The sequence below is a fragment of the Cololabis saira genome, chromosome 18 (assembly GCF_033807715.1).
Source record: "Cololabis saira isolate AMF1-May2022 chromosome 18, fColSai1.1, whole genome shotgun sequence".
Lineage (NCBI taxonomy): Eukaryota > Metazoa > Chordata > Actinopteri > Beloniformes > Belonidae > Cololabis > Cololabis saira.
The window spans coordinates 19,212,851-19,239,176 of NC_084604.1; the positions used below are offsets into that span (position 1 = coordinate 19,212,851).

General features: G+C 40.5%; 1 protein-coding gene across 1 annotated transcript in view; it reads right to left on the reverse strand.

Moving 5' to 3' along the window:
- Positions 1 to 332: 332 nt before the first annotated feature.
- tmem121ab (transmembrane protein 121Ab) overlaps positions 333 to 26,326 on the reverse strand; it is a 65,960-nt gene continuing 39,966 nt past the window's right edge. The window contains exon 3 of the mRNA XM_061746943.1: positions 333 to 3,060. Coding sequence (XP_061602927.1) covers positions 1,314 to 2,258 — 945 coding nt within the window. The 5' untranslated portion in view covers positions 2,259 to 3,060 and the 3' untranslated portion in view covers positions 333 to 1,313. The remainder of the gene's footprint in view (positions 3,061 to 26,326) is intronic.

Below are 26,326 nucleotides of genomic sequence, written 5' to 3' on the forward strand. Positions count from 1 at the left end.
GCGGGCGTGTTCTCTTCATACAGTCTATGATAGAAATACAGGATCACAAGAAAAGAATATTTATTTTTGCATTTGCTGTTCACTTAAATGTAAAACAAACCCTGCATTTGTTTTGCTGTTGGAACAGGAAATGACTCTTAAGGTAAGTAAAAATGATAACTCTTATCATATTTGTAAATTATATGGAAAAAAAAACTAAGTTGTCAGTATCGTTTTTTTTATTTATATTTTTATTAAAACGACTTTAGCCTCCAACATGTAAAGAATGTACATAATAGTAATAATAATAATAATAATAATCATAATCATAATAATGATGATGGTGATAATTTTCCAATTTTATTCAATTATTGTATTTAGTTTAGTTGTTTTTCTTTTTTTGTCAAGGTGTTTCTTGATCTCTGCATTCTTAAACTTCAAAGCTTGAATTTGTTTGGAGGAATGTACAGTACAGGAAACAAAAACAGAAAGCATCTTCATCCCATCATATCGTTATCATTATGACATCTACATATTTTGTCTCATTTGCAGATCACAACAGCCGTTGAGCTCTTGCATCTGCTCCAAAACAAGCTGAATTAACCTAAACCTCATGTGCATTCGAGCACACACACATACATACATAGATTTGCGTGCCTGCACACACACGCGCACAAACACACAGTAAAACGCTCGCCTGCAGTGCATGGTGTAGTGCTGCTGCTTTCATCAGAGCTGTGATTGTAAAACCTCACAGTGACCGAGGCAGCAGCTTTCACAGAGCTCCGTTCTCTCAGCAGGGGAAAAAAAGACCAAAACATTGGAGCCACCAACTTTGCTGAAGCGCATGGTGAAGAGCAGACATTTAACTGACTCTTGTCACCTCCCCTCCATCATTGCTTCACGCTGACTGGTGTGTCCTTTGGTGCTGGAAATCAAAGGAAATGCCCCAAACTGTCAAAAAAAAAAAAAAAGGACCTTTAAGAAAAAAATACAAGCAACTCACTGTAGGGGAATAAGCTTTCCATTTTAAACATCAAAATGTCACTGGGCTGCACAGTTTGAAGATTGTCTCTTAGTAAAGTTTGTACTTTTAAAACATTTGAAACAATTAAAAACACAACAGCACAATTAAAAACCTTTCTTTTGACTTTGACTGCTCTCAGAGTCAAATATAGGTTTACAGTGTATTCTGACAGGCAGGTAATGCTAAAAATCTCTTAGGTGGTTTCCCAGCAGTTCACGTGAGCTTGACGAGAGCAGCTGACTCCTGTATTCCCTGTCCTTCTCTGCTCTCACTCAGTCTCTGATGGCGCCGAGTGCAGCGCTGACGGTCATGTGTCAATAACATCCTGCGCTGGCGAAGGTTCATGTGGCAAACTGGTGGCGTTGGGCAGCGGTTGCGTGTGGCTGACAGAATTCTGCTGCAGCTCCAGCGCCATTGCATTCTGCGGATGGGGGAACTCTTTCACCTGTTTGCGATACTCCAGGAAAGTGGACGCTTTCGTGGCGATGGCCACCACGTTCTTTCCGACAAAGATGGTGGAAACACGGCTGTCCTGAAACAGCACCATGTTTACGCCACGTATGAGGATGGTGACCACGTTAATGGTGACCAGGCTAAGGACCGGGTACAGCATCATCTTCTGAGGTGACATGTGCTCCCCCTGCATGCTGATTTCACTGAGGGACACGCAGGGCAGGATGAGCAGCAGGATGTAGCAGTAGAAGAACATGAGGCCCTCCGCCCAGATGGGCAGGCCTGTCCGCTGGGGTTCCCAAAGGTTGGCTTGGATATCCAGCAGGTCCAGCAGGTCCAGAGCCACCCAGAACAGACGACTCCTCATGTCCTCTTTCTTGCGGAAAGTTCTCACATATTCCATACTATCCAGAGCCACTAAAACCAAATATAAACCTGGCACACACACCGATAACAGTAACGTCAAAGCCTTGCGTGCCACTGTCTCCAGACTTTTCCTGTCAGCTTTGCAATTCTGGAAGACAAAGTAGAGTTTGATCTCCAGGACAAATATATACAGAAACCACAGGATCATGGCATATCCTCGTCTGGCCGTACGCACCTCAGCACCAACCCACACCGCCACGTACCGAAGCACGATGAGGAAGCAAACATCCCCCACCAGCACTATAATACACACACCAATCTTCCTGGGACCCTGGTTTTGCTCCACCAGGTAGGCGTCCATGAATGCCATGCTGGTCATGATGACGATGGTTGTCAGGCAAACGTGACGTTTGTCTGGGGGCGGCAACACCATGGCGAGGGGAACTTTTGACTCTTGCTATCAGGGTACACCTATCAAATGTAAAAATGGACCAGAAGGAAATGTGTCCTTCGTACACACCACGCCTTGAAGGTAGAAGAGGAATAGATCCAAAAGATTATGTGTGCAAAGGAGCTATGCCTCTTAATGTGTCCAATACTAAAACAACGCTTTCAGTCACTGCTCTAATAGTTCGTGGAGGATGACTATTTCAGTCTGGAAGCAGAGCCATGTATGGAGAGATGCTGGCTGCTGATTTCTCTCAGGCCATGTAAAAACAGGAGCATCATCTTGTCACTCAGCGCACTTCCATTGATCCAGCTGAGGACTCCACACCCGACATACCATGAATGATTGTAATCCACGTGCAGTCAAATGGAGGATGCTTTGCCTTAACGGAGTTGTGACGGGAGGGTCGGACAGAGTGCCGCAGTGTAGGAACGTTTATGGAGGTGTTTATTTTTAGACGAGACAGAGTAGAAAGAAGTGGATGTATCGGTGCGTGTGCTGCAGCTCGGCATGGGCAAGGGATCCCTCTTCGGATACTCCTGCAGACGGTGGTGCAGTGCGTGCGGATGCTTGCAGTCCTGCAGAGAGTGTGAAGAGAAATGGAGGAGAGAAGGGAGAGAAGTCTGCAGTGGCCAGAGCCCCCTAGCCGCCATAAATCACGGAGACAGCAGGTCAACGGCCTGTGAGGCCTCGCGTCTGATGCCGGCTTCCTCGGGGTAGGCTCTTACGCTGGGCTGAAGATCCATCCTTTCTCCCTCCTCCTGCCACATGCCAGCCCCTCAACAGCCTAGAGGAGAGATAAATAAAGAGGGGAGACAGGGGGAGGGGATGGAGATGGAGAAAGAAACCTGTCAGCACTACTTGGCCATATAACACAGTTTCATTGCCAACGGCCCTCCACATATGAGGACCTGAGTAATGTGTCAGCTCTTCTCAAATGCAGCCTGTTTCACTATTGATGGGACAGAACATATTGCCTACATAAGACTGCTTCAGGATGTCATTACCTCTCAATTGTCTGTAGTGCATCACGTGACATCCGAATGCATGGCTTAATGTGCTCCAGTGGCACTGCTAATATATTTAGCCTAATGCACCATATTTTAATTTCGGCTCTTTTATTAATAGAGGATTTATTGCAAAAACTCGTAGAAACCAGTATTAAAGTCTCATATAGTGGTTAACTAATCTGCTCTTTTTCTTTTTCCTTCCTTTATTTCTTGGCACCACATTTCCGTCTTAGCTGAGGGGTAAATGGGATAAATGACGGTCAAGTGTTCATTTCCTCCACATATTTTGAGACAGCCTGGTCCAGTTTCCAAACTGATGATACCATCATGTATAGAGAAGGATTAATACTAAGTGGCTATAAGGCAATTTTAGTGGAAGTTCTTTTGCGGTGCATCTGCAAGAATGGCTCAGTGTTTAAGAATCAGCAAATCTACTTCAGCTGAATTACGTTTCAAGTTTTTCCTCTTTTGACCTGTTTAGTATTTGAGCTGATGTGTGTTGAAGTGTGTGACAGGGAGAATTTGAGGAGGCCGAAAATACATAATTATAACAACAACAAAAAATGTGGACAGATGCCCAGTGCTTAACTGGCCAGCAGGGGCCCACCTTGTGCACTGACCTCATCCATAAATAAAACAGCATGTTTAAATATTAGCATAGTCAGAACGTGTGGCTGGGGAAAAGAAAGTTAAATGTGTTAATTAAGCAGAAACTTCTCCTGTGGTTCAAGGTTTGCGAGCTCCATATTAGCAAACACCAGAATTTTTCAGTCACTTAGTCTCGTCCAATTTTCATCTTTCAGGCTGAGCACGTATTAATCACATTTGTGTTTCTGTCAGGTCAGGTACCTTTCAAATCAAGATGTGAGTTTATGACATAAAAATCTCTGGCAGCGGGCCTAAGGACAAAGTCAGACAACGCAAGTCACTTTCAAAACTTCTGTAATGCAGAATTTTAAATATATTCTCCCACTCTAGAAAGAGAGCAATGCGGTGATTTACTTAATGCACTGACACAGACCGAATGTAATAAAATCATGGACAAAAGTTAGATCCCCCTCTTTTAATCCTACTGTTTCTGGTTTCTAAAACAGAATATTCTGATATCCAGGGGTTTACTATTAGGCAAATACACTCTCAGATCAATAACAACATACATTTTTTCATCATACCATCATTTATTCAACACAACTGAAGCCAAAACGAAAAATTATGATGAGAAATATGAAGTACCCCTAAATCCAGAGGATTTAAGAAGGGAAGTTTCGGCAAGGTATCGCTAGTTGTCATCACCAGGCTGATGATTCACAGCCAGGTGATGAACTGATCATCAGCAGGTGTGCAGACCTCCATAAAAGTAGATTTTCGTGACATGTTAAGTTTGCAAGTATAAAACATTCAGGTGTACATTAATCAACCGGCAGCATTCTGACTTCTGGGTGGATGTTTGAACTGATTCGATCAGAATAATTCTGAAGTAATATTAATTTGCATCACAAGTTAGCATAAGCTAGCTAACCAAGCTAAAATAACTACTTGTGACTGAAATTAAGTAGATGTCTTCCGGCCAGCTTCCCAGGCCTGCTCCTTCCACCTATTTGTAACATAGTGTCACAAAGTGTGAGTAAAGGGAGGCTTCAGAAGCACTCTTCATAAAACTAATGGGTATCGTCATACAGGGTTTGTCCAGTTCTTCTTCTACAGTTTATGGTGTTAACACAATATCAGTAAGAAGAGACAATGAACAGTCTCAGAGAAGTAATTGTTGTCGTACTGTACATAAATCCAAAAAAGGTTATAGAATAATTTCCAAACAATTTGGGAATTCAATTTTTTACAGTAAATATTATTGTCTGGAAATCTTTCAAGAGATCTTGCCTGAAGCGGACATCTCAGACAGTTTTCCCCAAGGTCAGAGAGTGCGATGCTCACAGAAATACAGAAAGAAAACAAACAAACGAAAAAAACAATGGTCATATATCTCAGACCCTACAGAGCTCACTGAGCAAGTAAAGTGTAAAGCTTCATTGACAGCACAGTTAAAAGTAAACTAAAGACCGAAGTCAGTCCATTTGCAGACGTTGATTAAAACCTCTTCCTACCAGGATGGGGCTAAAGATTTGTTTGTTAAAGAAAAAAAAAGATGCAAAAGAACTGGTGGTTACAGTGGTCTTACAAGCAAAGTAGGACAATGTTCTTGCAGTGCCAGAAATTGACATGTAACATGTCACATGGTTTATCCAGGGGTTATTTTGAAATTTCTAATGTGATGGGGTTGGTTATTGGAGGGCTGTAAAAGGATGCACCATATGTGTGAGATTAGATAATAAAATCTGACAAGTGGTAATGTGCAAAGCTGACAACAGTAAAATCTTGTAAGTGCACTGTCTTGTATCCCTGTATCAGTTATTCCTACTGCCATATAGTAATAATAAACCCAGAAAAAACAGGACAATATTACAAAATACACAGGCTTTGGATAACTTTTAATGTTTCCACAATTTCTTTGATCTTGACCCAAACATCTCCAGCACACGTCAGACCTACATTTTGAAGACTTCTTTTAGCTCCCTTCCGTTTCTACATGTAGCTCCAAAATCTCAGGTCGGGTCCATCGTCCATCAATGCACTCAAGCAAGGTTTCCCTTATTTTAAATGACCACTGAATGTGCAAAAATAAATAATTGCATTTTGTTCATATAGTTGTCCTCTCCAGGGAGTTTTCTCTCATTATCAGCCCTTAGTTATAATAAGTTTCCTCTTCATAAATCAATAGAAAGTTGTGTGCGATGCTGACAACGAGAAGCGACAAAGCAAAAGTCACGAGCCTAAATTTGTCATCAGCACTGCTGAACAACTGAAGGTCACAGCTTAATTTTCTACCCTCACAACTTTCTAAATGTTTTGGCAAAACAATTGCAAACCTTTTAGTGATATTGATTGCTTTCATTGTGGCATTCATTGAAGCCAATCTAAACACCCATTGCGAATCGCTCCTCCACTATGTTTTCTTTTGTTATCCCGAGACTTCCATTCCACTTTCATCATGACTAACTGAGCTCAAGATACCAGAGATTTAAGTATGTGATAAATAAACATGAGTTTGTTCTCAGACTTGTTGTGTGAAGTCTAAATTGGCCTTTTGAATTTTATCCGGAGAGTTTGGAGGGGTTCTTTTTGGAGGAGAAAACGGCATTCTCCAAAAACATAGACTACCTTTTGTACCGGCAGGTAACAGCTCCTTGCAACGATTTCAAGTGATGCTCTTGTGTGCCGGAGAAGGAAAATAACCTGTTATCTAATAGCACCTTAAAGCCCAGGAGAGTGTGTCACCAGAATGAGACAGGATGGATTTGTAATGCAAGCATGGATTTGAATGTTCAAAACCCATTATGCAGAACAATGCAGAAAAGAGAGATTAAATTCATGTAAGATGGTGATTAATTGACTGATTAGATGATTGCTTTGGATCATTAGCATGCTATATGAAGAACTACTCCCACGTATACAGTACCTCGCATCGCCAACAAAATGCCATTAATTATCAAAAACGACAACGACTGTTCCTCTAATGAGCAGATTACAGTTGGCGTGTTAATATGAGAGTGCTAATTTGGATTTTAGAAACCTCTAAGGAATTATGATTTCAGCTGGGAAGCACAGATCCCAAATGTCAAGATTTGGTGTGAGCAACAAAACGGGAGGCTGATAAACGCTGATGAGTGTTTAAATCAGAGATGACATCATTAACAGTTTATGCCTGTTTTGGATCTGTGCAGCATTTACAGTATAATGCACTTATAACTCTAAATTGAAGATCACCCGAGGATTAAACACTTTTAAATACTGTTCATAGAGTATTTGAAAGTTGTGTAATGAAACACCACTGGTATGAGATTGGATGAGCACAGTCAGAATTATTCTTTATGCAACTGTTTTAGCTCCCAGCGGTACATTTAAAAACATCATCAACAAGGAAACAAAAGTAAAACAACACTTAAGCTTTAATGTATCCTACTACTGTAAATGTGAATGAAAATCCAATAATAAAAGTCACTGTTAAAATTAAATCATAAAAAAGACTGGAATTTGTCAAAGTGCACTTTGACAATGTCATTGTCCAATGAGAGAAAACTGGAGCATATTGGGGAGTCACATCAGCTTTTTGTTCAGCCACAAGAATGAATCATTAAAAAATGGGAGGAAAAAAAAAGCCTGTACCTAAGTGCTGATTCTGGTACAGGGTGTCTATAAGCTAAGAGGGATAAGGTGCAGGTGCAATAAAATCTCAAGACTATCGAGGCATTCTGGAGCCAAATGTGCTGCCCGGTGTCAGAAAGCTTGGCCTCAGCTGTAGGCAATAGGTCCTCCAATAGGATAGCGACCCAGAACACACGTCTAAGAAAAGCCTGAGAACAACTAAGAACAAAACATTGGACTATTCTAAAGTGGCCTTCTATGATCTAAAATCCTTTTCAACATCTGTTGAAAAAAGCTGAAACATGCAGTCTAGAAACACAGTTGTCAAAGCCAGTTTCATTAGTTTTTTTATTTATTTTTATCTTATATTGATTCCATGGAAGTGCAATTCAAAAACAATGTCTTAATAGATTTTTATCAGTCAGTTATTATTTATTATTAATTTTGTCAGTTAAAAGTCATTTCAGTTTCTTTAATGAACACAATGAACACATTTGTGACTTTTACATATACAAACACCTGATTCATCAGTTTATATACAGTGTGTTAGATGTTAAGTTTTAACGATGTTTTATACAGTACTTCATTTGAAGTTGAGAAATTAAACCAGATGGGATGGTGAGTCATGATGATTATATATAAATGGAAAATTGTTTTGCCGCATCCTAAGAGCAGACAGCAAAAGAGAAACTGAAACAATAGTCTACAAAAACAGAAACACACAACAGAAGCTCCAAAAGAGACAGCAGCTCTCTGCCTTATGTCGTGCCTTTATTACAGCCTGCTGTGCGGTGTGAAAGAACAGAGACGGCTTAGGTAGTAACAAAGATGACTCCATGAGGAGGTGAAATGAAGGCTGTGGGCAATGTGAAAAGGTGTAACAAGGGAGCGAGTACGGCTGCAAACTCCATGCACATGGATGTAATCAGTCAGGGAGACAATGAGAGACGGCCCAGGGGTCGTCAACCGGAGGTGTCCGAGCCTGCTATCACAACGCTTAGCCAGGGGACAAGCAAGCTGGAGATGAAGCTGTAGCATCCGGCAGAGACAGACAAAGTGACGCTGGCACTGCCTGGTGACAGCACACACAGGCGGGAGTGTTGCTCCTCTGTGAGATCATTATCTCCAGTGTATCGTAACACTGATCTCTCTGTGAAAGTGTCTAAGACGAGAGGGCAAAGTGAGGACCTACAAGCTGACTGAAGTTTTTAATAAAAATGTCTCCAAATCCTCTCTTTTTTTATTCTGTTATCTCAATCTCACAGTTAATTTTGACACACAGAGTTTACGGTCTGTTTCCTTCGTATGTTTTCTTTTCTTTCTTTTAAGCATCTGAATGTGTCCAGCTGGTTATTTTGAAATAAGGTTCTTTCACTTTATTCTGAAGTTGTCTTCCTGTTGCCAGAAACATGTTGCTGGGCCACTGCTGGTTAATATGCTTTTAACGTCGTGTGTAATGCTGAGAGACAGTTGGTAGGACGGGAAGGAGGCGGGCTGCATATTGATCAGTAAAGCTTAATAATATGATGTATTGGAGTAGGCAGCCTGACCATCTTACATTTGGGCTGACTCTTCATGAAATTGAGGATGACTTTCGTTTCACATTGTTTTTTTTGTTTATCCCCCCCCCCCCTGTAAGTGCAGCTGCCTCTGAGTATGGCACTTTGTGAGCTTCCCTTTACACACTTCAATTACAGTGTATTAATTATGAGGCGCTATAAATATCCAGCGTGGAGGGCTGTGAACCGGCAAGACCGCATTTCTTCACCGAGGGAGGCTATTGTGTCTGCAGTACAGGCCATTATCTCTTTGAGAAGCCAGGGCTTCGGTGTCAGGGAGTCGCTTTAACAGTTGACCTCCCTAGCTGAGGACATGCTTCCACATGAATCAAACAGACGACGGATGTCGGACAGAAAATTATATCACTGAAATATCGTTTTTTTTATTTCAATTTGTTCAAAAAGCAGTGGATGTGAACAGTTTTGGACAAAGAACAAGAGCGTCAGTAGACATTGCATCACAACAATTTAGCAGAGGACTCTCAGAAAGAAAATCAAAACAGTCTAACTTCATCTAAACTGTGCCGTTTTCAGGTGCTGCTTTTGAACGTGAGTATGAAACAGTTTTCATTTCAATTCCTGATGTTCAAGGCTCGGAGTCTGAGCGTAGGGAAGTCTTTCAAGGTCCGAGACAAACACAGAGGTGTTCTGATGTTTCATAAACCTTGTGAGGGCTGTGAGCTTGTTTACAGCAGCAAAACCATTTCATCCTACAAATGTGGACTGTACGCTCTGTTACCTACAGGCTTCAAAGAAGACGGAGATGTTTACGCTTTTGGGCAAACATATTGTTATGCATTATATGTATTTTATTACATCCCCCAGTGTGTTTACTCTTCGCACTTCCACTTTTTTCTTCTCCAGCTTCCGAATGCCAAGGATGATCAAATGTTTACGTCAGTGTCAGAAACACTGCAGAAGGACAGCGCAGGTCTCCAAAGTGAGCCATTTTGTCTGATATTTATGTCGGCTCGTCTTCATTAAGGGACAGGAAAGGAACCATATGTCATCTCTGGCTGCCAGCCATCTTCATCATCTCAGTAGGTGTTCTGCGCTGTCCTTTGTGTTACTGTACACTCAGTGCTTGGCCAGTTATGGGAGAGGTGGCAGATTGCTCAGAATTTTCCCCAGTACACGGAGTACAGCCCAGCTCAGCTGGACAAATGTAATATACACAGAAACTTAACTCACATCCACACTGTGTGTTTGTGAGTGTGTGTGTGTGTGTGTGTGTGTGTGTGTGTGTGTGTGTGTGTGTGTGTGTGTGTGTGTGTGTGTGTGCGTGTGCGTGTGCGTGTGCGTGTGCATGACAGCTTTCAGAAACATTCAGCTGGTCCTGCCCGAGAGCTTTCTGACAGGATTGTAATCAGCCGCTCACATTTTTGTCCCATCTTTCACAGCGCGATAATGTTCCCTCACCACATGCTGATAGAAGCTTTCCAGTACCGACTATATCACGCAAGGCGTTTTATCGTCAGATCTTTGAAAGTATGTTGAAAGATATCTCATGTTTCTGGACCAATCACCAGAACATCTGCTCGATTTCTGCAGCTGCACCGGCGAAGGTGTGAGGCCGAAGCCTCAGCAGACGGGGCTTTGCCTTGTCTATGTATTATTCACGGTGAATTTCTAATGCATCTAATGGGATCGCTCCGATGATGAAATGGAATTCTAAGCACATGTATTTTTGCATTTTATTGACATCTTTTCCACATTTAGTCCTCTCCACCTATTTTCTGCAGTCCAACAAACACTTGCCTTACACATGCCTTAATAAGTCACAGACACAATGCACAGGGTTTGCTTTGTGCTATCTGCTCTAGGATTGCATTCTCATTTTTCTTATCCCTGTGCAAATATAACTGTTGGTTCGTAGACGATTGCACAGGATTTGAATACTGAGGAGGATCCCAATCAAGATGACAGCTGCATTTTGTGGTGCCTGCTAAGCTTATATCATTGATTTGTTATATCTTTGACTGAGGTTGATCGGCAATATCCTCTGTCATGTCAGATTTACATGAGTATTTGATAAGCGTTGAAGATTCATTTCAGACTTTTACTAACCCAATCCGTATTTGGGCAGACTGGGCTTTTAAAAAGCTGTGCGCATGAGTCAAATACTGCAGAAATCAAATCAAACACACTACAGATGACAGAGGCTAGATCGCTAGCTGCTGTGAAGTTTTAGGCTCCCATAACAGTTTTTTTTCATAACAGTAGATTTAGATGTTGAAAAGCACCACAAAAGGGCTTTCCTGCAATTTGGCCCTCAGCAGCAGAGACAAGGGGCTTTTCAACATGACAGGCATGTCTTTTTCTCCTCTGCCAACTCTCAAACGACCATAATGTGCAGAGCATCAATCAAAGTGCATTCTGTATTCACAAAGCTGGGGAGAGGATCAAAGGCACCCTGACACAGCGAGTCATCATCAAAGTGAAGAGCAGCCTTCTGGCTTCCGACCCGGTATTTAGTCACTGACACAGGGGGCGAAGATGACTAGTTGGCCAATGTGTACACATGAGACGGGACATTGTTGAAGCATTGCCCAGAAGGATCTGGTTTAAGTGACCATTGCTGTGGTAAGGTTAACCTTTTCTTACATTTTTTAAAGATGATTTGATTATAACATGCTGTTTGGATAAGGCAGATAAAAGTCCTTATTGGGCATCCGACTCTCACTGACAGTTTCTTTCATGTGGCTGCCTGCAAAGCCTCAATCCCACGATTTATTTATTCATTTTTAATCAATCTGTAACCATGCCTGGGTTTCACAGCTTTTATGTGTAAAACTATACCCTTTTAGCTTAAAGCAGCATCACAGCAGTAAGTTTTACCTGCATGGATATTTAACATTTAGAGCATCATCTTCAATTCTGTCAAAAATGTGAAATCCTTTATATCACCAATGCTGATGTACTGACAGAGATACACCATGTAAATATATGTTTTGGGTAATCTGTTCTAAACTAATGTTATTTTTAGGCTAGTAATATACTTATTTTATCATAAATCTATCTTGTTTGGCTAAACTCCCACAAACCTATTTTAACACTTGGTATATTTACTGATAAGCAAAACTTAACCCCTTGCAAGGCGCTAAGGGATAGGCAAGTCACCTAAGGAACTGAGGGTCTTCGCTCTCAGTTCCTTTGCACATCTGCAGACATTTACATTTTGTCAAGCAGGCAGACGTACAAAGCCACAATTTTACGCCACTGCTTGTGAGCAAAATGCTAACAGCAGTAAATCACCCTTAATTTCCTGACTAATTGAAACAGTTACGCTCTAAAACCCAACCATTCCTCTTACGGCCTTGTTTTTTCAGTAAAACTCTTTACAGAGTATCTTGGCACCCTCAGTCACTTGCTGTTCAAGCCTGAGACTGAGTCAGAAGTGGAAGGTGGAAAGAAGGGCAGGGAGGAGACAAATTCAGTGGCATGACATATTGCTATCTGTTCATGCCATATTAAAATATGTTAAACGTTAAGCAAAGGATAGCATAGCTTAAATGCAATTATTCCAAATAGATCTTTTCATTATGCAATTATTCCAAACAGTTTATTCTTAATAAACTCTTAAGCGAAAAAAAAAAAGAAACTGCAAAGCATGCTTGCATGAAATCAGGTTAAAAGTAGTTTGAGCTAGCTTGATAGACCAGACCCATATCTAGACAGATGTAGGGTCTGAAAACAATCCACAGGGCCTCCCGATCCAAGGGCCGTCACTAAAGGTTGCTTATCAAACTGCCTTTGTTGGTTTAGCGCTACGACCAATCAGAGCAACAAACAAGGTGACGTATTAAGAGAGACGAAGACACATGGACAGGAGAGTGAGTGAGTTGTGTAGAAGAGTTTGATGCAGCATGAGAGACAGACACGTAATTAAAATGGAATCCAACGATTGAGATCTTTCATATCAAGGACCGTGTGTAACACAGCTGGCTACTGTACACCTAACGTTAGACAGACATGATCATGTTCAGATTACTTCTTGAATAGCTAAAGTTATTTTTAGAGCAAGTTTACAAATGCTGATTATCATTTGTAAATGAGATGGGTTCATCCTGAGAGACTGTCACGGAAGACCTTGGTGGCCAACCTGACTCGTCATTTCATCTGCAAAAACCAGGATCAACAAACACCAGTGGGGTTAGCTACCCGTGGAGCTAACTGGTAGATTGAATGGCAAAAAAGCAAATATCTGTCTTCTGTTCAATTTTTGACTAAAGGAATCTCTATCAGTAGGTGCCAAAGCCAATTCAAACAGCAGCTATTTCTTTATGCAGCCGTCTACACTGTTTACATCCAGATTACGCCAACGTTTTGTTGTCACCGTATTTAACCTGCCCAGAAACCTTCTTCAGCGATAGACTGATTTGATTGGCTCCCCATGACTTTTGGACATATGCAATTAACTCCAACGAATGGTAGCTGGACGTACCTGCTAAGCAAATTCAAATTTCTAAGCGGTACGTATAGATTTCTAGGCTAAGTTTGAGCTAAATATCAGAATAAATTACATCTTAACTAAATGATGGATACTAATGGGGCTTTTCCACTAGTACCTACTCAGCCCGGCTTGTCTTGGTTTGGTGCTTTTACTCGGCAAAGTAGATACATTTTCTGTAACTACTCTGCCAAGGTTCTAAACGGGCTGAGTCGGGCTGTATCTGACGTCATCACACTACAGGCCCCTCGATTGGTCAGGGGGTTGGAGTCAGACATCTGAGTCAGGATGTGGACATCAGTTGAAGAGCGACTCTGACGGCGCGTTCTTGTTCATTTTATTCGACAAGGCAATTGCAGCGCAAAACTCTGTTTGGTGATCCAACTCTGAGGTGCAGATGTTCATAAACCTGGTGGCTGAGGAGAGAATTAAAAAGGGATGTAGATGATGAGGAACGACCAGATCCACCAGGAGCTCTGTCACTTCATAGCTGCTCATGGCTACCAACGGACTTTTCAGCAGCGCCAAGACAAACTAAAAAAAATTAAAAAGCGTCGCCGCTTGAAGCTTCTCTCACTCTAATTTTTTAACTTGATATTGAACACAAGTCACAGACCCAGCAGCACATATATCATCTCCTCCATGTTCTACATCTTTAGTGTTGTTGTCTTCTTCGTTTAGATCACACAATCAAATACATGTACGTCACAGCAGCTTCACTCCAACCCCGCCTACTTCTGCTCCAGGTGCTGAATTGTTATGGAAAAGAAACTAGGCCAGGTTGAGTCGAGCCGATTTGAGATGAGTAGAGCCGAGTAGAGCCGAGTAGGTACTAGTGGAAAAGTGCCATATTGGGATCAAATAGCAACCGATGAAATTGATAAAGGCTGCATTTATTTTCTCTCACCGAAAGATTGATCTAATATAGATTTATTAAGCTTTTTCCAACCATCATTTTAACAAAGATGTTGCCTGTTGCAGATATTTGGTCTATTTCTATTTTGACATTTCAAAGATACTTGTAGAAATAACTCTCACTAACAAACTTCTTCAAAAGGTACATTAGAAGTCAATCTTAGTAGGGCTCATGTGCTCATGAGGTTTGGTAAATCTTATTTTAAACTATTGTTTTTTTACTTACATTTTTCAATTTGCGTATTTATTAGAAATTGCTGTAGCAAAGAGACGAATCACCTTGTTTTATTTATTTTGTGCAGTGCTAGCATCATGACATGAAAGTGGAAATTAATTTGTTTGATGAAGTAACCAGCTGTGGGTCAAACTGAAGAAACATCACTTGAAACCAGAACACTTCTTTAATATGATCAGGAGCTGGATTTCTGCACTGTTTAAAGAACTTAATGGGTTCAGGTAGCTGGAAGAAACAGTTAATTTGATGGATGTTGATGTTCATTTTTGTCCACTAAGCACTGTTGAGCATCCTCTGCTGCATATTAAACAGCACCAGTGGTGTTGCAGTTGGACTTCTTGGCATCTTCTCCTGTGATAACTAAACTCTTTTAAACAGTGACTTCCTCCTCTGGACTTTTATAGGGCTTGGCAAACAACGCCACATTACCCTCCCTCCCCAGCATTCCTGTTTTCTCAAAAAGAAAAATAGTCTGCAAGACTCTGTTTGACAGAGCTTTAGTCTTTGTTTAAATTTTCTATCATGACATTGAAATTCTAATTTGTTTTCTTAATCTGCTTTTCTGCTGATAATATTATGATATTAAATTGTGTTTTTGCAGTTGGGATGTAGCACACAGGTTACCTTTCCCTGATTGACAGAGCTAATTAGAACAAATGGGAAAGCCAGAAAGTACAAATAAATCAAAAACAATGCACGGAAATAGTACAGAGCCAATGGACAATTACTTTTTTGTTTCTTTTCTAACATTTATTTCCTTTTTTTTATTAATAATATGATTAAAATGTGCAGCAGTGTTCTGCTATATGGACCATGAACCAAAATCAGTTTCAGTGCTGTCTAGAGAGCAGGGGCCAGATACATAAAACACTGTAATTACATAATAAATACTGTGTATGTGCACAAACCCGGACATGCACATACGATTTCTTTTCTCTATATTTATAAAGTATTGTGAATATATAGTTTCCTTTTATAATTGCAAATCATCATAAAATTATGAGCACCTGAATGAGCCCCGATTCCAGGCTGAGTACTCCACCCGCTGTCTACATCACAACTGAATAGGGGTGATACTGAAAGAAATGGCAAAGAAGACGTGAAATTGTACATAATATAAAAGTGAGCTCCCTGTGGCTTTATTTTGAGATGTCCATTCTGGAAACACAAACAAAACAAATACTGCTGAATGAAAAAAAAATAAAAGAAGTGACCATCGCTCTAAAACTGGAGCAAAGAGCCCTGCAGAAATAAAAAATGTATATTTATAACGAGACGTCAACAAGTGTATCAGGTCATCAGGGCTGCAGAAGCAGGACTGGCAGCCCCTGCTTTATCTGCAGCTGATGATCACATAGCCTCTACAGTGAGTCAAATAGCCGTACAAAGAATTGATTAGGAGGGAGATACAGATACGGGTCTACACACAGAGCACGGTTTGTTAAATAAGTGTATTTATGAAAAAGGCTTGACTCCAAAGAATCACATATCCCAGGGAGGAAGCCTCAGGGCAGACCCAGAGCTTGCTGGAAACATAGTCTCTCTCTTGGCTGGCTTGAAAATGCCTCTAAGTCCCTCAGAAGAGCTGGAGAAGAAAGTCTGTTTATATTCTTGTCCCATGACCTGACCCTGGGTAAGCAGTAAAAAATAATTTCATGGGTAGCGCACTGGCATACTGTTCAGATTAAATTTTGTTTTAGGTTAAATAGTGTGCACATTTTCATTACACATCCTTCCTTTACAATTACCAGTTTGGGTTTTGGAGATGGTGTTCACATAACCTTTGCATGTACATATTATTTATCTATGATGCCTCTGGTGATGTAGGGGGAAATACAACCAAAGTCAGGAATTGTTGCTGGCTACACTCAGTCTAAGGGATTTTTCAAGGGGAAAATATTGTATCAACCTCATGAAATACAATAATCAACATTTGCTGGTAACAGGACTGACTGTGCCTGCCAGATAATCCCTAACAAAATGAGGGGATGACAAGAAATGTGAAATTCAATTGTAGCAAGCAATTTTTTTTTACATTTTCATTTCCAATTATCCAGATCTGAACAGCAGAATACCTTGCATGGCTTATTCTGAGGCCAAATAAAGGATGTCCAACAAAGAATATAACCACTATTTCATTGAGAAATCATGAGGCAAAGTCACCTTTGAACCACCAATTTGTTTAGCCTATCACACATGCCAGCCATAAATGACTTAAGATAGCCTGAAGATATCTAGTATGAGGTGCAGCGAAGGACAGCGGCTGCTCCGTCTCCTGGAGCGCTTGAGTTTTTGGATCAAGATCCAAAATCCCAATTTCCATAGAGCTCTATGTGCACATACTATTTTATTTTCGCTGGCTAGCACTTATATTTTCTTTCCATGCTTGAAGAAGCAACCATTGGAAAGTTCTGGAGTTGTTGCCCAAGAAATACTTCTTTTAATTTAAAGACTACGGCGTGTTTGTGTTTGTTTTGCTTCTTTTGAATGGAGAAAGGATTCAAAACACTGGATAAGTTCATTTGGTTCACAAAAGGTTAAAATACATTTTTTTTCATGCAGATTCCTTGTATTTCCTGTGTAAAACCGTATATCTGGTTGTGATAAATTCCCTTTATAACTAACGAGTTTGGTGTTTGGAATATTGGAAATGAAGATATCCCAAGAGTGGTTAGTTTTTTTTCTCTTCCTTGGACATACCAACTCCAGTCCAATAGTTTCTTAGTAACTAGATACAATAGTAAACTGCCATTAGATAGTTGTCTCAGAATATTTATTGAGCAGTTATTCCTCTTTAGTGTGGTTGAGAATCGGGTTACATGAACACTTTGGTTCACTGGTATCAAACCACATTTTGTTGACCAGCAAAATGTTGTTTGTGTGCTGCAGATTATCATGTTTCAGTCAGTTTTAATCAAAGAAACGTGACTTTATCACCATTTAACTCCCCATTATCTCAAAATGTTCCTAAAATCTCAAATGTATGTCATTAAATCTGGAAGTATAATCCCATTTTCCTCATTCCTCACCATAATTCAGACAATAACAGTTAACCGTTCCTGAATGATTAAGTTCTGCTTCTGATTAAGCCCTTATGCTGTAGAAACAAATCCTCAAGTACATACTTGAACCAGCCGTCTCATGATTGGATTGTCCCTTCAAGTAATTGTTGGATGTCTCTTTAATTTTTTAAAGAGGCAACAAAATAACATCAAGTGCCACAATGATTACCGTCACCCATCATCCTCAAACACAGACACAGACTCACAGATTAATGTCTCTGGCGTGACACTGAAGCTGCACCTCACTAACACACTATTACACACTCCTGTAGCTTTGAATTTTTCCATGTACTGAAGCAAGGGTTTAATATTGTTTTGCCCATGTGATACCAGCTGTCATAGTCATTAATCTGATGATAATTTGGGTGTGATCAACCACGAAAAGGAGTGATTTTTATCCAGAGGTTTAATATGGAAATTAATTTAATCTTTGTGTCAGCCGGGCCTTGCGATTCCTGCTCATGTGTTCGCTGTCACTGCTTCTAATCTTGCAAACCTTAAGGGAGGCGGCGTCCACGCTTCATTCCAGTCATGCTTCCTTTTTGTTTCCCTCTAGAGGGGAAATTACTTCCCAAAGACATCAAAACCTCTAAAGTCTTGTTCAGAAATAAGCATTTCCATGTTGTGTTAAAGTATTGAGCGATGAATTGTAAAAGATAAGAAACCAGAGATTATCGCTCATGCTCACTTTGTTTTTCTGCCACAATTAAACCCCCTCCCCCCATCCTGCTTTTGCCACTGCTTTGCATAAAACCGATCCGCACTGATAAAAGGGCAAGAACCAGTATCCTTCATGCACCGTCCTCAGAGGAGAAAAAGTAGCAGGAGTGAAAAAAAGTCAAGGAGAAGAGAAGGTGGAAGAGGGAGCGAGGCGAGCAAGGAAGGTCTGATGTTCCATGTGACCGAACAAAAAGCAAGAGGAGTGAAGAGCTGCTAATGAGCTAGGGGTTAAATCAGAGAGATTTGCAGCCAGGGATATACGAGCGGTCTGAAAAACAGACACAAAGAGGCCAACGATGTCAGTTTCAACAAGTCATTTAATCTTACGGTCTTCTTTTAAATGTATTTTCTGTGATGCAAGTGCAGAAATTCTTTCGATGGTGTGAGGATAACAGCTTTTTTTGAAAATTGAAGGATCACAGCTTTTTTGAAAGAACTGTATCTGCTTTGGGTGCATCCCTGGAAATAGGCTCCAGCAACCCAATAGCCTTAACAGGAATAATCGGGTTACCAGATACCGGATGAAAGGACGGATGGTAACCGGTTTTTAGTCCTACTTTGTCTTACACTGAAATGGAGAAAAATCGTTTTTCTCAAGATCAGACAGCTGTGTACAAGAGTTACACTTGCTGGTCACTGACAATTACAATTAAGGGTTTTAATGACTTATTTAAAGTACCTGCAGATTTCAAACTTTATCATTCAAGCATTTTATTATTTTTCACTCTATCTTTATCTAATCAAAACACTTGTACAAATCTACAGTTAGTGCTCCAATGAAGCTCCTATCGACAAATGGATGTGGCTCTTATTCGGCAGTCTTTCAATTTCTTTCAAGAAAGATTTTACAAGCAATTATCTCCTGTGTCACTGAGAACAGACTATAGGAGTTTGTGGCATGTTGTTATGAGCCCGCTGAGCAGTGTGCTGTTTTCTAATGGGAAAATTTGGCAGCGCATCTCAACTTTGTGTCAGTATCCATTCAGCTGATGAGCATACATATGCAGTTTACAAAAATGTATTCAAAAGCTGAGTTATTTCTTCCTCCGAACTGCATGCAGCACGTCAAAAGTCAGGGCTCCTAGCTGCTCTGACAAGTGTAAGATTATTGTGGCCAGCTGGTGGACTGAAAATGCACATGTTTTAATCTCTCTTAGGTTTTCTGTAATCGTCATAGGTTCCACAATTCACATGCAACCTAGAGGATGTAAGACACAGCAGCATAGGCTACACTATACTAGACAGTCTTAGCAAGGTTCACCTTGGCCAGACACTTTTAAGGGCAATGAGATTCTGGCGGATATCTTGAGGGATGTTTGACCACTTTTCTTGGCAGAATGGGTTGAGTCCAATCAAATTTGTTGGTTTCCTGGCACTGTTCTCACTTTTTAGCAAAATCCACATATTTTTTTGTAGGGACAATGGCAGACCTTTGGAAGGCCTTTCCAGACGATTCAGGACAATGTCTCTGGCATACAAGTACCTATCCATTTTCGACACCTGCTTCATCCAGTCGCAACGAGTATCCCAGCTGTCTGGGTGAGCGGTGGAACAGCCCTAACAGGTCAGGATATGCAGGTATTTAAAAATCATAATTGAATCTTTAATATTTGCTCAGGGGACACGCTCAGTGTCTCTGAACAGTGTTGAGAGACAATTTGTATTGTACTAGACGCTGTACAAATCAAATTGAATTGTCAGACTAATGGTTTGTGAACATGCAAAAATAAACATTGCTCCCTGCATTTATTATGTAATCTTTGTTTGATCTTATAATTTCACTGGAAGCAAAGCATGATACTGCTACTAGCACAACAGTTAACAACTCAATCAATGTTCAAACTGATAAATCAAAGGATTTTTCATCCAAATGAATAACAAAAACAGCCGCAATGGATAAAGCCCAATTTTCCTAATTCTAAATCTCTGCCCGGGAGGTAGGAAACATTTTCTTGACAAGAATTCTTATAACTACGAAAATAGTCTAAAATAGTCAAATTTTTCTTGAAAAAAAAGGCTTTTTTTAAATTACTTTCTGAGAAATAAGTTTTAGCAGCAAACAAACTTTTACCCCCCCCTCTCATTGATGTATAATGCTGTCTAAGAAGAAAGCTCATTGTCTTTAACTGACCAGCTCAGTGGTTGGAGGCACAAGGCTGCCCCTTTACATCTTCAGTTATCCATCTATCCATTTTCTATACCCGCTTTATTCTTATAGAGACAAACAACCAGACACACTCACACCTACAGGCAATTTAGAATCATCAATTAACCTAGTATGCATGTTTTTGGACTGTGGGAGGAAGCGGGAGGGAAACCACGCAAGCACGGGGAGAACATGCAAACTCCACACAGAAAGACTCACGCCGGGCCAGGGAATCAAACCGGAAACCTTCTAGTTGTGAGGCAACAAGTGCTAACCACTAAAGGCTCAGTTATGCTTCTGCGTCAAAATGACGCCGTGCCTACGGCGTCTGGTTTTCGTCGACGCAGAGGACACGCCGTCACCTGCGCCGTCGCTGATGTGCACCTCTCCAAAATTGTAACTACGCGTCGAGGAGACGCCAACCACACGCAGACCGAGAGGGCTGTGATTGGTTCGTTTGAAAGCGAAGCATTTCCGGTTTCCGGTTTGAAGCAGTAGTGAACTTCCAGGGCTCTTTTCTTCGTTTATATGTGATTTTTTTTGTTTTGGTTTTTTGCACAATAGTTGTCCTTATTTCTTTGATTTACTGTGACCGGAAAAAGTCGGATAAACCATTCAGAAAAAGATCGCTAACTAGTGGCCGCGGGGGGTACTGCACCGCGACCAAATGGATTGACGGAGAAGTCTGAAGGGTTCAGCACGGCGTCACGGCTGCGGCGTGTGCTCTGCGTCGGTGTGACGCAGAACCATAACTCAGCCTTAAGCCACCGTGCTGCCTGTGAGCTTCAGACTAAATGAGACCAAAGATGAGGTTTTATCACTTGGAAAAACACTGGGATGTTGTGTGAAGGGTGGTTAAAGATAAAGTCAGTTTATATATTTCTCGCATGAACAGTTATAGTTAAAGGGGACCTATTATGAAAAACAATTTTTTTATTGCTTTAACATATATAAAGTGGTCTCCCCTCAGCCTGCCAACTCAGAGAAGGAGGAAAGCAACCAAATTCTGCAGTGTCTGTACAGCCGCCCGGATGAGCCATCCAGTGTGATGTGGCTTCTACGAGCCGTTCAGATTCTGCTCCCGTCGTGACGTAACAACGTTGGCCTCCGATGGGTGAAACCACGCCCACAACTAACTCCGCCGGCCGGAGCTTCCACCATTTTTTTGTAGCGGTGTATCGCGTCATTCAGGCAGCCAATCAGCACAGAGCCTCATTATCATAGCCCCGCCCACTCAGAATCCCGCATAGAGAATAAGGTTAGAGAATGGGATGCTAAAGACATGGCTCAGAGGCTGAATTTTTAATTTATTTAGCAAAAACAATCAAAAGCTTGTTTTTAAGACATTCAAGGCCTGTTTAAAATAGGTATTAGATGCCATAATAGGTCCCCTTTAAGTAGCAAAGACCAGCTTGCAAAGATTTTATATCTCTTTTGTGCTAACTTTTTCCAATTACTGATAAAATCTTCCTCACTGAAAATCAGCACTCTTGTGTAGTTCGGAGTTACGCACAGCTTTAGCCAAAACGTGGGAAATTGCTAGAGCATTTTTTTGCAAGATAATGAACTACAATAATGGCTAAAGATGACAGTCAGTACGTTTACATGCAGCAAAGAGATCAGATTTCTGATTGTATCAGATAACGACATGCAGAAGATCGGATCACTTGTCTGAGTATACATGCTGTTCAGAGATCAGATAACTGGCCAGAGTGAACCCCCCCCCCCCAGAGTAAATTCTCCAGCATGCGCAGACTGCAATATCCGATGTCCCCGTATACATGGCGTTAAAGGAGCTTGAGGCCGGATTGAGGCAGAATTTATGAAAAAAATTCGTATACGTTTTAAGTTTTCTAGTAATAATGTCAGATGAAGCGTTCCAAACCCAAAAGAATGATTCCTCTAGTGTATCTCTCCGTTGCCTTGAACAGGCTGTGTGCTGCAAAATGTGCTGCAATTCGGGCCCAAATTTCCCGCGCTGGGCTGCGGATGTGACGTCACATGACGCTGCATGCCCGTTCTCCCCGTTCTCCCGTGCCGGCTTCACTGTTGGCTGCAGTACCCCCAACGGCCGTCGTGGTGAAGGGTGGCGCTAGAGAGTCTCAATTCTTAAAAGGAGCCTCAAGCTCCTTTAACAACCCGATTGCGAATGGGTTATCTAGGTGCTCCAACCCGATTACTAAATGTCCGACATAGGTCCGAACTAGATCGGGTTCAGGTGTTTACATGCAGTTTAAAAGTCCGAACGATGTCTTATACGATCAGTAACCCGATTGAACTGCTGCATGTAAACATACTCAGTGTTGCTGGGAACTTAAAGCTAGTTAGTATACATACAATCAAAAACAATTAGCGCTGAAATATTTTATAATTTGACCTAAAAATCAAGTCACATTGAATGAATGGATTACTATGCATTATTTATACGGGATTATTAAAATGGATTGTATTTACAATTTGTAGTTGTTAATGGTTTAAGTAATTTATTGAGAGTCTCGTGTGCTAGAACCTGAGCACCAATTACATCTTTCAACAGCATGAGTTTTTTTTTTTCAAATACAGTAAACACCTCTAACACGTGTTTAAAGATAGCCTACTATATTCAACTGTACTAAACAGAGATGTTAGCTGAGTGACATGAACAACTGGCATCAACAATATGCAGAACCTATTAAGATGAACAATTGCTGTTGACAACTGTTGGCATCAAGTGTTACTGCCCATCAAAGTGATTTTCCAAACAATTCAGAGTTAATCAAAAGTTGATTAAAGAAAGATTATTCACAAGTGGAAAACATTCAAGACAGCTGGCAATATTTTCAGGGGTGGAAGTACACGCACACAAGTACAGCTCAAGGTGAGGCCGTGCAAAAAAAAACAAAAACTACATTTCAGTCCCTTACAGCCTCAGTTAGCATGTTAAAGGATAAAGTTTATTGCAGTGTGATTAGAAAAAGACTGAAAAAATTATGGGGTATTTAAAAAATTCTTCTCTCTAAAAATAACATAGCAGCTATTTTGGTGCATTAGAAAAACATCATACCACCTGTCAAGCACAGAGGTAGAGGGGTAGTAATTGGGGCTTGTTTTGCAGCTACATGGCAGGATAATTGCAGTTATTGAGTTGACCATTAACCTCTCAAATTATTCAAGAGCCAAATGCGATGCCATCTGCCCTACCACCTAAAGCTGGTCTGCATTTACATCATGTAACACACGAATACACACAAACCTCAGTTGACCAAACAAAGACGACTTTGTTAGGAAGAATGGGATGCGGTGTGAAAGGCTGACAACATTATTGACAATATGTTTGCTTCATGCTATTGCTGCTGGAGTTGGTGCTAAAATCTATTAGATTGCAGGGTGTACTCAGTTTTTCACATACTGCTCCTGCATATTTGCTACACTTACGTAAATGGCATAACTTTGCATAACAATTAAAGTTCATCTGCTGTTGATCTTCTGGGGTTGTATAGTCTTAATCTTCAACCTGATGAGGACCAGATGATTGAGTTTGAATATATATTGGTATTGCAAAAAAGAAAAAGTGAAGGTGCAACATATTTTTCACATTAAATAAATGGAAATGATAAGTTGGGTCGTGTTGCGTCGAAGGAGCCAGGGGCTTATCTGGCAAAAGTGATCATTATCGTCTATCATGAAAACTGACAAAGTGAATGTCAAAGATATTTCTTGGCTGTGCTGTAGTTAAAAAACAAACATTTGAAAAGAAGCCAGATTTACAGTGAGATAACCCTTCTGCTGAGGTCCATCAGGGGCCGGAGCATCACACTCCAGTGCTTTTCCACGGATCCAGTCACGGTATTCACAGGTTAGATGGGGTTTGTGAAGTAGCTGAGGATTCAGGCAGCTGACAAGAACGCTTTTCAGATTTTCCCCAAATGGCTAAAAGGTTTTAACTGCAGATTAAGAACACAGACATTCTAGATTGTTTTTATATTTACAGTTGTGAAAAAATAAAGCATGCTTTCTTTCAATTCAATGGTTTCAAATGCTAGTGGCATGTGATATATAGTAGTTACATAATTAATATATATATATATATATATATATATATATATATATATATATATATATATATATATATATATATATATATATATATATATAATATATCTCAAAAGTTTGAACACCCTTTCCCATTCAAATAACTGACAAAGTGTGCGCATAACAAAAAGATGTGTGAAAATTTATCGTCCAATCTATTTGTCGAACAGCTAAAAGTTAGATGTTGGCTCTGGGAAGAAGAACCCAATAGTACCATCAATTTTACAACAAAGTGGACGAAAATGAAATGCGCTCAGAGGTAGCTATAGAACAGACCTGAAGCTGATGTGATGGGGCTGTGCAGCATAAATGAAAGCATTCCAACGTCAATGAACTCCGTGAATTAAGAGTGAGCGACAGTTCTCCTGCGTTGATACAAGAGACTGATAATACTGCATGTTGAAATTACTTATTTATTACTAATTATCTTTGTAAAATTACTTTCGTATTGAAAGAGGGTGAACTTTCCTTTTTCACATGACTGTAGGACTATCATTTGAAAGACTTCAAAAATAAGATGAAAAAAAAATGTATTATAGTCTAGCCTTGAGTCTCATTTTATCGTTGTCATTTTCAGTTTGGGCTGGGTTGAGCATCCTAGGCCTTAATCCAAAAATGTTACTGACTGAGCTGTGACAGAGTACCAGGCTGTTAAAAAATGAATAAACAAATTAAAAAAAGAAAATGTCAAAAGCTCTCTCTCAGAGCAAGTATACAGCCTTCAGTCTCTTTTCCCTCTACAGAATTATGTACTTTATGTAACAGGAACTATTTTTCTTGATATCTGTGATTTTTATGGCTGTCCCCTTATGTTTGAAAAAGAAGGACTAAGGTGTCTGTGATGGGTGATGCTAAGTGAAGGTGCATACACAGAGAGCACCGGGGAGCACTGAGGTCAGAATAAGAATGAAGCTGCAGTTGAAAAGCAGGTTCATTCTCTCTGCAAGGTTTTATTTTTAGGTCTTTTTCTTCCTTAGAACATAAAAACCTGAAAATACCATTGTCTGTTTCTGAATATTGGTGTCATATTTTTTGTTAATTCCCTATGAAGCCTTCAACCTTCACTTTTTATCAGTTTTCTTTCCCATTGATGCAGCTGGACCATAAACTGTATAAGACCAACTTGACAAATCCCCTCGACGTCAACCATAGATTTTCCTGTGGCGTGCCTTTAAAGTCATTGCGCTGAACCATTTTGTAAATGGAAGTCAGCTGGAACACCACCCCCTCAATTCAGTCACTGCAAGTTAGCTATTTTAGCTTGACTTTTTCAGCTTGTGCTAACCTATTATGCTAACTAAGATTAATTTACATTAATTCTGTCCAACTTTGCATAATCAAATCAGATCATTCTGATCAAATCTGCTGAAAACGGCATTCAAAATGTGTGCTGCTGAAACAAGGGAGCTGTGGGAGCCGGAGACTTCCACTACCTCTCGCTTTACTTCCAGCATTGCTTGCTTCAGAAGTCATTTTTTAATGGTCAGTTTGGTCAACTTGAAAGAGTCCTGTATTTACACACAAACACACACACACACATATATATATATATATATATATATATATATACATACATGTGTGTGTGTGTGTGTGCATGTGTGTGCGCGTGTGTGTGTGTTAACTTTGCAGCACGGCATGCTAGAAAGAAGACAGACAGCACGTTGCAGCTCAGCAGTTGAAGATCT